This window comes from Haliotis rufescens, unplaced genomic scaffold, assembly GCF_023055435.1.
Source record: "Haliotis rufescens isolate VD_foot unplaced genomic scaffold, xgHalRufe1.0.p SCAF_2, whole genome shotgun sequence".
NCBI classification, from domain to species: Eukaryota; Metazoa; Mollusca; class Gastropoda; order Lepetellida; family Haliotidae; genus Haliotis; species Haliotis rufescens.
This window is the reverse complement of record NW_025963890.1, coordinates 37,995,749-38,010,971: the sequence shown is the minus strand read 5'-3', so window position 1 is coordinate 38,010,971 and position 15,223 is coordinate 37,995,749. Positions and strand designations below refer to the sequence as shown.

General features: G+C 39.3%; 1 protein-coding gene across 1 annotated transcript in view; it reads right to left on the bottom strand.

Annotated features, from left to right (window-relative positions):
• Positions 1 to 3,585: 3,585 nt before the first annotated feature.
• Positions 3,586 to 15,223, bottom strand: part of LOC124120824 — a 37,067-nt gene continuing 25,429 nt past the window's right edge. The window contains exons 17-36 of the mRNA XM_046483687.2: positions 14,522 to 14,662; positions 13,804 to 13,935; positions 13,381 to 13,474; positions 12,424 to 12,494; positions 11,326 to 11,648; positions 10,286 to 10,373; positions 10,072 to 10,148; positions 9,645 to 9,681; positions 9,366 to 9,466; positions 8,954 to 9,079; positions 8,155 to 8,300; positions 7,441 to 7,576; positions 6,638 to 6,784; positions 6,337 to 6,358; positions 6,148 to 6,179; positions 5,878 to 5,997; positions 4,861 to 4,977; positions 4,527 to 4,660; positions 4,191 to 4,323; positions 3,586 to 3,778 (exon numbers count right to left, since the gene is read on the bottom strand). Coding sequence (XP_046339643.2) covers positions 3,707 to 3,778; positions 4,191 to 4,323; positions 4,527 to 4,660; positions 4,861 to 4,977; positions 5,878 to 5,997; positions 6,148 to 6,179; positions 6,337 to 6,358; positions 6,638 to 6,784; positions 7,441 to 7,576; positions 8,155 to 8,300; positions 8,954 to 9,079; positions 9,366 to 9,466; positions 9,645 to 9,681; positions 10,072 to 10,148; positions 10,286 to 10,373; positions 11,326 to 11,648; positions 12,424 to 12,494; positions 13,381 to 13,474; positions 13,804 to 13,935; positions 14,522 to 14,662 — 2,249 coding nt within the window. The 3' untranslated portion in view covers positions 3,586 to 3,706. The remainder of the gene's footprint in view (positions 3,779 to 4,190; positions 4,324 to 4,526; positions 4,661 to 4,860; positions 4,978 to 5,877; positions 5,998 to 6,147; positions 6,180 to 6,336; positions 6,359 to 6,637; positions 6,785 to 7,440; positions 7,577 to 8,154; positions 8,301 to 8,953; positions 9,080 to 9,365; positions 9,467 to 9,644; positions 9,682 to 10,071; positions 10,149 to 10,285; positions 10,374 to 11,325; positions 11,649 to 12,423; positions 12,495 to 13,380; positions 13,475 to 13,803; positions 13,936 to 14,521; positions 14,663 to 15,223) is intronic.

Below are 15,223 nucleotides of genomic sequence, written 5' to 3'. Positions count from 1 at the left end.
ATTTAGGGTCGCATCTCCCCAGTGCATATTTCTATGAGGAGAAATGCTGCGAAGCCCAAAATGAGTCGTGGTGTGCCACCAAAGCGTATTCAAAATTGACTCGGGAGTTTCGAGACCTAGTTCGACGGATTTCTCTTCTCCCTCAGGGACTAAGTATGCATTCGTAAAATATCGATTACCTTCTTGTTTTAGTATTTGTGTTTGTTTTTCAGAACCCCCTTGACATGTGCAACCTCCGTATCGTACTTAATTGATTTCCCGTAGCATTTGTTTTGAGGTGCCTGTCAACACTGCCAATCATACCCCTCAAACTTGTCGGCTCGTAATTCGACCCGTCACTCTTTTTTGATTATCCTTATGAATTGGCATAAAAAGTTCAAAAAGTTCATCGCCCGTAATAGCGTCTAGTTGGCAAAAACCATTTTCCTCGGACATGAATCTCGTGATGATTTTCATGTCATACGTGTTTTTCCTAGAAGTGTTCACATTCTGGTTTGTTGCAAGAAATCCAAAATTTTGGAATCGTCACAGTATTTTGGCGTAACGGGTATTTCACACTCCTTTAGAGGCACAGACACAATATATAACAACTCATCTTTGAGGAATTGATCGAGATTGACAATTTGTAGTCATTGTCTACAATGGTGGGTGGGGGCGGTCGGATAGCCTAGTTGTTAAAGCGTTCGCTCGTCACGCCAAAGACCGGGTTCGATTCCCGACATGGGTACAATGTGTGAACCCATTTCTGGTGTCCCCCGCCGTGATATTGCTGGAATATTGCTAAAAGCGGCGTAAAACCATACTCACGCACGCACAAAGGTGGGTGGGGGTAACATGGCCGAAAGAGTCTCCAGAGTGTGTTCCACTACTTGCTTCATGGAACCATCATCCAGTTTAACGTTGAACATGCTGTATGTTCCTAAAGGACAACCGATAACCCCCACCCCCTCAGATGACCATCAATTTTGACAGTCACGTTTATATTATTTATACCTTCGGTTGCCATTTGTATATATATTATCAAGAGCAACCATAATATCAAAATTTAGAAAGTCTATTTTCAAACTTGACAGCAACCATTTTCTTTGGTCCCATGATTTATTTATTTCCGTGCGCACGCGCTTTCGTGTAATACAACAGTTTCTACTGTATGTTTTTTTAAATGGGTGATCTCTTTACGGGCGAGTGATAAATATTTATATGCATCTATGCATGTAATGATTGATCTGCCATTTAGTGTTCTTCCCACACATGTATTGATCCAAACAACTCTATTTCTGAATCCATTTTCTGTATACAAAATGTATCGCTCATACCATATTTATGACGATCTAACATATCTTCATTCGACCAGTTACTTTACATATTAATCTACTCAAATATTATTGATCATTCCCACACACCCATCCTATATCCTCGCTACAAAGAAATTATGGACACAATATTGTATAATGTACATACATTATCTTCACGACATTATATATTATATTATATATTCATGACAAACACATATGTTTATTTGATGTTATCAACCATTGAGGAATATTGCTAAAAGCAACGTGAAACCATACTCGCTCATTGTCAATCATTTACACAAATAATATCATTCATATTATCCGGGAGGGAAATCAAATCACGAGATCCATACATGTAGTACAGGAGCAAAATCAAATCATAAGATTTACAATGTAAAACATGATCGAAATCAAATTATAAGATCCATACATGTAATACAGGAGCGAAATCAAATTATAAGATCCATACATATAATACAGGAACGAAATCAAATTATAAGATCCATACATGTAAAATAGGAGCGAAATCAAATTATAAGCTCCATACATGTAATACAGAAGCGAAATCAAATAAAAAATCCATTCATGTAATACAGAAACGAAATCAAATAAAAAATCCATACATGTAATACAGGAGCGAAATCAAATTATAAAATCCATACATGTAATACAGAAGCGAAATCAAATTATAAGATCAATACATGTAATACAGAAGCGAAATCAAATTATAAGATCCATACATGTAATACAGACGCGAAATCAAATTATAAAATCCATACATGTAATACAGAAACGAAATCAAATTATAAAATCCATACATGTAATACAGAAGCGAAATCAAATTATAAGATCCATACATGTTATACAGACGCGAAATCAAATTATAAAATCCATACATGTAATAAGGGGGCGAAATCAAATTATAAGATCCATACATGTAATACAGAAGCGAAATCAAATTATAAGATCCATACATGTAATACAGACGCGAAATCAAATTATAAAATCCATACATGTAATAAGGGGGCGAAATCAAATTATAAGATCCATACATGTAATACAGAAGCGAAATCAAATTATAAGATCCATACATGTAATACAGACGCGAAATCAAATTATAAAATCCATACATGTAATAAGGGGGCGAAATCAAATTATAAGATCCATACATGTAATACAGAAGCGAAATCAAATTATAAGATCCATACATGTAATACAGACGCGAAATCAAATTATAAAATCCATACATGTAATAAGGGGGCGAAATCAAATCATAAGATCCATCACAGCTATAAACAATATTTCATGAGGGCATTTACAGTTGCTAAATATTGAGTATGTACACACACGTGTGTTTACTACATATGAGTATGTTTTCACACATCTACATATACGTGTAACAGCTACTATTTTTACACAGGTCATTTTAACCCCATCATTATTTACAATGCACGCATCTAATTCAACTACTTTTTCATATGTATTCCCAATTGTCATTATACAAATTATGTTTTCTCCATCGTACTAGATTAAGTTCAATCCACAGATTACCTCATTCTTATACGTGTGCATATACAGAGACTAATCTAAAATGGTTCACATTGATCATGCAGAGACATAGGGTTCTCCTGGTGAGTGTTTGACATACATCTATGTAAATAAATGTACTCTTGCTGGTCAATATAAATCATACATGTACACGTATTTGCTCATAGTAGTCAATGACCATAAAATCATATAACGGTCAGTATTTATCAGTTATCAATATTAACTGTTAGTATTCACACTATACCGGATATACATATACAAAAAGGTTGTGGGCTTTTCTATGGTTTGATGTACCCTCAGTGGCCGTGTACCCCCTCCGAAAGTATCTTACCGCCATGTCCATTATTTACCACAATTAGGAAACAAGACCAGATTGCCATTCAAATCATTTGTTTGTCGTCATATTATTATACGAAACTTCACGTATATCTACACTAAGTACTGACATCCACCCATCCATTCATTCAGGTGCGGAATATATATGCCGCAGTTCGAAAAAACTCGTAGCCGACGACGTAAACGAATCCAGTTACTTTCTTTACCAAATGCATTCGGATAAACATCGGTTCATTAAAGAAACTCAACGATATTTATGCAAGATAAACAAGTTACCTATGATGTATTCCGATAGATTTCTCTGCGGGATACATGAGCGGGCTCCATTGAAAATAATTGCCCTCTCCTTAACTAATCAGAGGACAGTATGTAATGTGAGGTTAGATAAAATATTATGTCATGAAGGATGGGAATATATTTCCTTGTTGCTCAGTGGCTAAAGATTTTTTTACCAGTATTTACTGCAATAGTTACTACATCAGATGCAGTTAGTAGTTCGCATCAAACTGAGTCGTACTTTCATTTGGCTACAGATTGGCATATATTCCAAAGTTCTCCATCTGAAGTTGTGCAAATTTCAGAGCGAATTTGACGTCGGCCTAGAAAATAAAAAGAAGTGTCAGTAACTAATATAATGATTAAGTTAAAATATATAATGTAATTCACAATCTGTGACTGGAAACACAATGTTAAGACTATATTTGACTAACATTGTGAATGGTCAGATTCGGGTTTAACGCCGCTTTGAGTTATATATCAGTAACATCACAGAGTGATGCAGGTTGAGGGCCTTTACTGTTTTAGTTAAACCCAAAAAACATGTACAGTTATGATGCAGACAATCAACGTCTCATGATCTGTCGGTTACAATATTCCAACCTACCTTCAAATGGGTCGTAACTGCACACATGAAATCGCGGTTAGTCACTATGTGTTCTAGACGTTTGCTTCAAATTGCATATACTTAATCTATACTTCTTTACATTCGGATGCGCATTAGCCAGATTTTACCTCGGTAAAATACGTCTGTCCTACTTCCCGGTAAAGGCGTCGCATGTTGTTGATGACGTCCACCCTGCCGTCGTCCTTAAGTCTGCTTGCGATGTTCACCAGGAGGACCAGGAGCCTCGCCTCGCTGACAGACCTGCAGTAACGTGTCAGTACTTATAAGAATTCACATGTACACACAAGAAAATGCCACGAACCAAGAACCGCTGATAGACCTGCAGTAAAGTGTCAGTACTTATAATTCACATGCACACACAAGAAACTCCACAGAAAACCCAATATATCATGATCATACATGATCATACAGTTGGACAGCGAAGACAAGATCCGGTCACTTACTTGGAAATGATGGTGCATCGCCTGCGATCTGGTTCAGATGTCCACTGAAGAAGGCTGTCGATCATGATACCCGCGTTAGGACTGTGCACACCGGTTTTCAGACGGTAGTGTCGTACTGGAACAACTGAACTGTCCTGTAACATGCAGTTATCAATAATCTGTTTGTTATGTTACATGCATGCAACATTCAACGAAATAATGCCCTTTTTATATTTTATGATGCATGTTTTATTGGTAGGCTTGCGGGCACCTTGTTTTATTACTACTGTTACACTTGTTTTCTGACACTCTGATACTTCAATTTCTTGAAGTTTTACCGACTGTAGCTGTTTACCTTGATGTTACTATTTATCGTGTCAAGTTTGATGTCGTCAGCTATGATGCTGGAGCTTTTGAGCGTGGCAGTCTGCCTGGTGGTGGCGACTGGTTCATTTCCAGTTGGCATCAAACCCTGTAAGATAGAGAACACAAACACCTGATTAATATGGCATACCAGTAATGACAAGTCGCCTTAGCGTTTGGAAGGAAATAACAGGCCTTCACTTGTCCTCTCGACACAGGTAGATGACACGTTATGAAACTGACAGGCCAAGGTTCATAATCAGCACCAACAAAGAGCCAGGGTTTCGAGAAAGAAGGTTTCTAAATTAATATACTTATTATATGTTCTGCATGAGTGTAAGGAGACTGACCTTGGTAGATTGTCAGAGTGTAAGGAGACTGACCTGTGTGTATTGTCCGAGTGTAAGGAGACTGACCTGGGTACAATGTCCGAGTGTAAGGAGACTGACCTGGGTACAATGTCCGAGTGTAAGGTGACTGACCTTGGTGTATTGTCTGAGTGTAAGGAGACTGACCTGGGTAGATTGTCCGAGTGTAAGGAGACTGACCTTGGTGAATTATCCGAGTGTAAGGTGACTGACCTTGGTGTATTGTCCGAGTGTAAGGAGACTGACCTGGGAGGATTTTCCGAGTGTAAGGAGACTGACCTTGGTGTATTGTCCGAGTGTAAGGAGACAGACCTTGGTGTATTGTCCGAGTGTAAGGAGACTGACCTTGGTGTATTGTCCGAGTGTAAGGAGACAGACCTTGGTGTATTGTCCGAGTGTAAGGAGACTGACCTGGGAGGATTGTCCGAGTTTAAGGAGACTGACCTGGGAGGATTGTCCGAGTGTAAGGAGACTGACCTTGGTGTATTGTCCGAGTGTAAGGAGACAGACCTTGGTGTATTGTCCGAGTGTGAGAGACTGACCTGGGCTGATTATCCGAGTGTAAGGAGGCTGACCTCGGAGGATTGTCAGAGTGTAAGGAAACTGAACTGGGTGGATTGTCTGAGTGTAAGGTGACTGACCTTGTTGGATTGTCCGAGTGTGATAACTGTGCAACTGTTGCTGTTACAGACGTGAGCCCACAGATTCTCCTTGTCCACATCTGCCACGAAGAGGAAGAATCCATACCGACACCTGTAGGACTGAACACAACACCAAGTGATCAGTACATGATGGTCGTGTATCTGATGGTGCTTTGTAAATTGAGTACTTTTACAATTAAAGGTCTGTGCACATGTTATTTACCGAAAAAGATCTGAAGCAATACATTATGTTCCATATTTCTCACTCACTGGGATCAGTACAATCCGCTTCTTCTTGGTTTCTGAAATAATAATACATGCAAATAGAATTGACAATTTTAATTTGGGAATAATACAGAATATAGCAAGTTTGCACTGTATTTGAAAACTAGTCTCGCATCCAGATATAGAATACTGTTACGTACAGTAATTAAGTAAAGCATTCTTCAATGTACTTACTGACTTGAACAGATTCCAACGCCTACAAGAGAAACATAAATGTTTATCAACCAACATTAAAGCAATTACAAACAATAGCAATTGTTTATGTTTCTGAAAAACCTTTTGTGTCTCAGTTCTTAATTATGTTAAGGTTACAATCACTTTCCATAATGTTCATGAAAATAAGCATATTACCATGCCATCCATGTTTGTCACTGAGGCCATGATGATTTATACCATGATTGGAAAGACAGTTCCATTCTATTCCCAATTATGGCAAGGGCGTTAAAATGTTCCTCTATCACACAATGATATTAACCTGTAGATGTTCCTCAACAGTTCTGTTCCCCATGGTGACGGCGCCCATGTTGGCCAGGTCGATGTTCCTTATCGCATCTCCATCCACTGACGTATCTCCAGTCATCAGAGCTGCAGTCACAGCCCGGTACACAAATCCGTACTGATCCTGTGGACAAATTGTAGATATGCAGTCGAATGTAGACATAACAATATCACATACAGTAAACTACGCTTATAACGAACACGCTTATACCGAACTGACGCATATTACGAACTTTTTCGGGGTCCCGTCAATTTGCTGTTTATAGGCTGTATATGTTCCTGTAACGAACTACGGTTATAACGAACCATAATTTGTGGTCCCTTTCATTTCGGTATAACCGTAGTTTACTGTATACATGTAGCGTCAGATCTTAGGATCGTATTTTTATATTGTTCATGAGACATAATCATATTTTTATATGTTGTCACTATTCACATTTGTGTTCTTGTATGCAAAAAGAACATCATGACTGAACGGAAATATTGAACATATTATAGTACATGGTAAGTACTTTAAAGCTGCAACCAGCAATGTTCCAGCTGGATCGGAGCATGGCGTCCTGTAAGTTATCGGCTGAAAGCATGAGCAGCTCTCCATGCCACTAGGGCAGGATGACACAGCATCAGCTGAGTCACAGAGCCTCACCAGTCGATGCTCCTCCGTCGGCACATGTGACAAGGATGTTATACTTGGAACCTATTCTTCCCGGGATCCCCACGGGGAGGGAGGAAACATCATACTCATGCTGATACTGATAAGTTCCGAGAAGAATCACTAACCGAAGTCTGTATCATGTTCCTCCTCTGGCCTCTCATGGAAGAGACGAAGCGGACGACGTCCACAGTGTCCTCAGCCGTTGCCTGATCCAGGAGACTCTCTATCGCGATGTAGGTCCCTGTTCGGCCTATACCAGCACTGGGAAAGACAAAGCAGAATAAAGTAGCTCGGTGTATAATTAAAAAATATATTGTTAGCAAGGGGTGCATTGTAAGGATATGTGTACCTTTTTAGAAACCTGAATCAACCAATACCCTGTATTCCTATACCAGCAGACGTTTTTTAAAATTATGCCAAGCATCAATCGAGGCAAGTATTTTAAAAAAAACGTTCAATGACTATGATGATAAACAGTTCGTGAACCAGATAGTACATAGTGTATGCTGTTTGTAGCATCAGATGCTACCTAAGACGTGTTGGGATTTTCGTTCTGATTGATATTAATCAACAAGTGGATGTGTAAAGAGTTTGCTTATATGTCACCTGTTATTAGGGACTGGCCATTTCATATTCCAGGTGAGGGGGAGGGAGGGCCTGGGATATTATCGAAAAAATAAATTGTCCAAGAAATATTATGTAAATAATTTGGCTGAATTTGCATCAGTACTCCGAACAAATATCTTATCTCCGTATAAATTCAAACACGCTCCCCAAACAACCCAACACCCTTCCACTATCGGATATCAAACAGTCGGCCCCTAAGTAAAACGACTTACCTGCAGTGCACTATGACAGGCTCGGCGGGTCGCTCACAGACGGCCTTGACTCGCCACATGAAGTCCAGCAAAGAAAACGTACTGGGTACGCCGTGATCCGGCCATGACGTAAAGTTGAAGTGGTAGATCTGACGCTTCATGGATTCCTGGGAACATATCACTGTATATCGACCATCGTATCAAACCTCCCAAAATGTCTGTCATTCCGGTCTCAAAAACTATGCAAAACCAATAAGATCAAGCACACGCTGACACATTTGCATTGTTCATTTTCGTCCTGGCTTCATATTTATGAATCTACAATAGTTTCTGTGCAGCCAGTTTCTAATCGTTATGTAGCGTTCTTATATAGATACAGGAAGCCTTTTAGAAACTGACCCATCCTGAAACGTATCGAACGATAAAGACCATCGTGTTTCTCAACAACCAAGTGAGGAAATCACTCTTCCTGTTACAATCTGGCCACTATGGCTTTTACATGCGCATCAGTCAGTTGCTGTCACTGACAATTACTACAATAAACGCACATGGCATGTATCAAGTGATGCGCACTATATCAGGGTAAATATGTTATAGCAGACATGACAGTCGTTAATGGCGACTAACGGGATCGGGTGGTCAGGCTGGCTGACTTAGTTAATGCATGGCATCGTATCCCAATAACGAAGACCAAGGCGTATCATGTTAATTACTCGACTGTCTGGTTTAAATTCGATTATTTGCAGACCGCCGTCATATAGCTGGAGTATTGGTGAGTGCGGCGTCAAACAACAAACAAAGAAACACAACATGTAGGTACCTTATGATTTTTAACTCTGAGCCTCCTGATCGTGAAGTCCGACAGTTGGTCCACTGTTTCCATGGTTACTATTATGTCGCCATACTCCTGTGTTCCTTCATCCGGCCAGTATTGTAAACACTTCATCTGCAGGTTACAGCATCCACATTCATTCCAACACATAGAACCTATGGTTTATTGCAAGACTCGCATCCAGGTAGCTTCAGATTCCGTCTCGAAAAACCGGATGCCAGGAGCAATAAACTAACCTAACGTTACACAATGCACATGTTTATTTCCTTGGATAGATTGACACTCACTTCTGTTTATATTTCGCAAGCAGAATATTTCGTATATTTGTTATTCCGAAGGTGTATTTTATGATATACAATTTAACATTGTATCGCCATTGTATTGCTCTCCAAATATTTACCCTTCCACCTTCGACTAAGCTCGTCACCATGACGACAACCTTACAACCCTCCTGCCAGATCATCCTCCAGAAGTCATCAACGATGTTTGGTTTGTACGGACCTGCAGGAAATAAGCATCCAATGAGACCATGTCTATAGATTGGAATGGCGATTGTCTAACGGCGTTTCGAATGCAAAAGACCGTGCATGATAGATGGACCGTTTGTGTCGATATGAAGGTAACACGCTTCTGTCATAAAATCATTGTAAAACTGGGATTGTTCCCTACTTTGTCGTACCTTGAGCTGCAATGTAATACCGCTCTTTCTTGTAACCCTGCAGCAAAAAACATGATGTAAACACAAGGTATTCACACTTCCAATGTCGAAGAAACACACTAAATAATGTAGAATCAGGAAACCATGTTCCTGGAAAATGCCTGGAATGTATTCAGTGAACCTCGTTTCCTCTGACGTCAAATTCACGGTTTCCAAGTTACAGAAAAGAAACCTTAAACGTTTGTTATACATTTCAAGCGTATTGGTGATGACATGACATGACTATCAAAATGATACTCTCTCGGGGTTCCATTGCAGCTTACGAAAGTTTGACAGCTAGATCTAACTCACGTCCAGGAAGCTCGCGTTAATGTTAGTTGTACAAAATATTGGTGATGACGTAAATATCAAAATGATACTCCCTCACGGTTGTGTCGATCTAACTCACGTCAAGAAAGCTGGCGTTGATGTAGTCTCCCCTATTGCCGTCACTGTCATCGTGTAGCACCACACGGTTGTTGTCATCTGGGTAAAATAATAAATTATGAGTATGGAAGCATTACACATATCTGAATATTTCGCATAACATCTATATTTAGTTGTCTGTCAGTTTAAAAACAACATCTCTAGAAGCAGTTGAATGGGTAGCTATGATCACTTACATGGGTAGTATCCTTTAAATCGGTTCTTTTTCGTATTTTCAGGCTTTCTGGACTCATCATACGAATGTACAAATCCGTCGGGTAAACGCTAAAACAGAAACGCTGTCACATGGTAGTGAGTGGTTGGGTGAATATGGTTACACGCCACTTTGAACGGTAAATTTTGTTTCAGCACTACGTATTTGCTTAATGTAGGCATTATAATAAAACCCATGACCAAGAAACAGTGCTGATCTGGGATTCGAACCAACATTCACTGGTTCCTGGGACTCCTAATGTCACATAACAAGACATTACAAACTATGTATATGTATAACATTCGTAGCCATCTATATAGGCACCTTGTTATTTGGTAGTGTAGTATATTGTTAAACAATGATTGCAACTGTATTACACTGTTTCTGTTGAGATTCAGAAGACGTTCATTGCATTTGGACGATGATTAGTTGTAGTACTATTTAATGTAATTAGTGGTTATTATATTATCTGCTCGAATTATCTGCCGGAATAGCATGAATTGAGGTCAAGCGTAAAAGAAACATGTAGAATATTCTGTGATGTTATAGTGACACTGGACTGGTCAAGCATTGTGTGGAAAGAGCAGGAAGCTTGTTAGCTTATAAAAGTGGAGCGGACGCGTGCCTGTCTCATCTCACTTTTCATCGGAAATTTCATCTGACATTACACCAAGACCAGCTTTCATGTGAAGATCACTTTTCACGCTGGTGTTCAGCCTATCTTGGAAACTTGACCACTATTGCGGCGGGGTGATTATTATCTTGTCGTTGTCATTTCCACTCCTCTCACATTTTATACTGCCATTGAATATTGTACTACCATTCTTTTGTGTACTGTCATTATAACTGCTGTGCTATTATTTGTATTCATTTGTAAACCTAGTTAATTTTGAAACATGATTGTTGATTTTATACCACTTGTTGGTTGTTTGTTGGTTTCACAGATGTCTGGGTTAACATATTGTTTGAATTTTTGAATCGACACGAAACAATCTTTATACCACCAAACTAGGATGCATGTACCTTAAACTCCTCCTCGACCAGTTCTGGGTTGTCGTCCATGTTCTTGGTGGTAGTCTCCAGGTCAGCAACAGGGACGGCATGTCTCGATGCAACTTCATCCATGTTGTAGTAGTTCTTTTCAGGCACATCTGGTTCTCTTCCCTCCTCGTCGCTCTCTATCTCAAGAGTGTCAACACTCCTCGAGTCTACATCAAGAGTGTCAATGCTTCTCGTGTCTACATCAATATTGTCAACGCTCCCTGAATCTTCTTTATAGGCTTTGTTAGGGGTCGCATAGATAGGGAAGGTGTCGGCTCCCACGTTCATGTACACGTTGTCACCACCTAAAAATATTTTTCATGTCGAGTAGTTCAATTTAAATGTCACGACAACAAGACATACTTATATTACATTTGATTGGTGTATGGGGGTGCTTCTTCAAAGTATAACTGCCTGTAATGGGAGTACCAATAGAGGGCACCTGGTGTTACAAACTACAGGAGCAGGTAAACACCCATCTACATGAACGCACAACAAACTAAATTGTCCAATGATGACTACAGAAACAGCGAATTGCATTTACAGAAACTCTTACTAATTAACTTATTATAACTTTGTGAGGTAGAGCTGCATTGCGCGAATCTGTTTTAACCATAACACGTACTTTGAAACGATCGTTAATATTTCCACAATATCAGAACACCAAATATTTTTTCTCTGAATAAAATCACTACTTTGTTTTATTTATTTATAAAAAAGTATATTATCCTTATCAATTGTATATATTTTCAATGAGTAAGAATGAGTAAGAACTATATAAAACATGACAGTTGAAAATGATTTTGCAGTAAATCAGGGAAGTGTACAAAAAGGTATTTCTTTATAAGCATAAGACACGAACGAAGACGTTCCTGTTTATGAAGCACTCATTTTGTATTGTCAGCAACATACAGATAGCTAAATTATTTCAGGAAATCAGTGTAATATTGCACTGAGGTTATTCTTCGCAACTGTCAACGTTGTGCTCATAGTGTAATATGGCACAGTCAGAATGTACGCGATTACTTGTAGTAGTTTTCTGTCATACCCCTAGCAAAGTTAGGTTTTACTTATGCTCACCCCTCTGTCTTTCCTTTTGGGTGAAGGCAGCGTCCTGGCCTCTGGAAGACCTTAAATGTTTTCTTCGGCATCTGAAATCATATTGAATAATGGCATTACCTGTAAACAGTAATTGTGTTACAAAAAACTGAACAATCCAGACTCGCCCAGACAAACTCCCCATGAACACAATGTAGGTCAGTACATAAACACCTTTTTAGGCATAGTGGACAAACGTTATCCATTTGAGCTTAATGACATGCATTTGATGTAGAAGACAAGCGAGGCCTAGCTGAACACAACCACACTGAACTTGACAAGATTGATTCACTCTAACATTAACAATCGCTGGTGGACAAGCATCATCTGTCTGATCAAAATGACACAAGGCAGCTTCACCCATCTGCATTCAATCGCACAATTCAGTAGACGAACCTAACCCATTTGAATACAATGATACAATGAAGTAGACAAGCCCCACCCACCTGAATACAAGGACACAATTCAGTAGACAAGCTTCACCCACCTGAATACAAGCACAGCAAGCACAGTAGACTAACATTTAGTCTCTGAAATCTTATATTACACAATATCCTTCTTGACTCTAAAAATAAAAACAATTCTCTATGCTGATTTCAGATAGAGCTAGCTTGAGATGGCTAGACTTGCTTTTGTATGCATTTCTAGATTATTATTTTTTCATAAAATAAATATATTCCACGGTCATGGTGCAGGACTACAAGCACAGCTAAACCCACATGTATACAATCACACAAAGCAGTAGACAAGCTTCACCCACCTAAATACAAGTACAGCAATGCAGTAGACAAGATTTACCCACCCGCACACAATACACATGCGTAACACACCTGAATGCAATGACACAATGCAGTAGACAAGCTTTACCCACATGAATACAATGACACAATGCAGTAGACAATCTTAACCCACATGAATACAATAACAAGCTTAACCCACCTGAATACAATGACAGCAATGATGACGGCGAGAAGTAGCAGGAGTAACGTTCCCACCACACCACCGACCACGGTCGACCCGTTGCCCTCAGATTCTACTCCAAGGAAGAAAGGAAACAGTTTACCGGACAAGTTTGGCAACTGCATACACACAAACACGTGTGTATCATTGACCACACACGGAAGCCATCCAGGACAATCTCCACTGATGAAATTCGTTAGTTTCTTTGCACTCTTTTTCAGATTTTATGATAAGGCTTAATATAATTGCCACATTTGAATCCATATATGTCAAGAATTAATAAGGGTTGTTAATTAACGCTTTATCAGTAATTTTGTTTGCGCTTCGGAAAGATTGCAGTAAATAATTTCCTCTGTTGTCTAGTCTGTTCATTCTCAAAAGTTTAATTGAATAATACCAAACCTTTGCATTGTAATCCAATGAAACCTTCCAGGCAACCAGAAGGACATTCGCCTGTCCTGGAGTCACAGGTGTCATTGGCAGCACAGTGACCACAGTCAATACACCCAGGGCCATGGAAGCCTGTGGTGCATTCTGCAGTAAGCAAAATATTGGTTCAGTCAACAGAAGCAGCGTATCTTAGTGCTTGCAGGACATCATTTACAATGGATGCATGTAGATTGCATTAGATGTGAAAACACGTGGATGGAGACAACAAGCTGAAATATGCGCTCCATATATGTGTAATCAGCATACAAAATATTCGTCCTGACGAATAAGGTTTCAGAAATTCATCTTCATATCATTCATTCACAGCAGACCACACAAAAGCAGTTCATGATCACGCCCCCTTGGTCATTCACGTCATGTCGTTGATTGTGGGCGGCAGGACTAGATTACTTACAGGCCACAACAAAGGGATATGCGGCAGCTTCATGAAAGCCTCCGTATGTCATATATTCATAAAACATTCTGTAAGTGTTAATTTGATTACTTAATATAATAATTGTAATCCAGTTGCAAGGTAAACGCCTTGAGCAAATAATGTTATATGTTTTACAGGGGATAACGGTGGGATATTTTAATAGTAGAGATTGCGCACCTAGTGGATTATCTAGAGTCATTTTCTTTTCGCATTATCATACTGCGTTTAGGTGCTAATACACATCTTGTTACTTACCAGAACAGTCCGGTGCTCTCCACCCTTTGTCACATCCACCTGCGCAGCTCCCGTTAACCGTGGGGCAGGTCAAGCTCCCGTTACAGTGTCTGTCACTGCACTGTTTCAAACAGTTTGGGCCGTATGACTTACTGTCACATTCTGTAACACAACGGACACTCAACAGTTGATTAATTAAACACACAATAATGGGATATTATGCTCCAGCACCAAAGTAAATATAAACAATAATGTCGGTTTTGAAACATTTACTGCAATCAACACACAACGAATGTCACTGATCCATTTTACAAATAGGAAAATGTCATAGAACAAACCAGATGACGTCACTATTGAACATCAATGTGACGTCATCTAACAACGGGTGTGATAATGACTCGTCGTCAAAAAATATGAGGGCATTATCAGGTAACAGTGGCTCATTCCTGATAACATGCGGGCGGTTTAATGATAATTCTACCCAAGTTAGCTAGAGGGTTCTATATAACACAGTTTAGCATCACATAAACAGTGGATTGCAGCTCAGTGGGTATGCATACCTTAGGGTATGAACTACTCAAATATTAACGTAACTGTTATCGTATACATGTGTCTATAATATACACGTAGTAATAACGATGCTGGTATAGTCTCTATGATTTTACGAAGCCTTCTACCAGTGAGTGAGTGAGTGAGTGAGTATAGTTTTACGCCGCTTTTAGT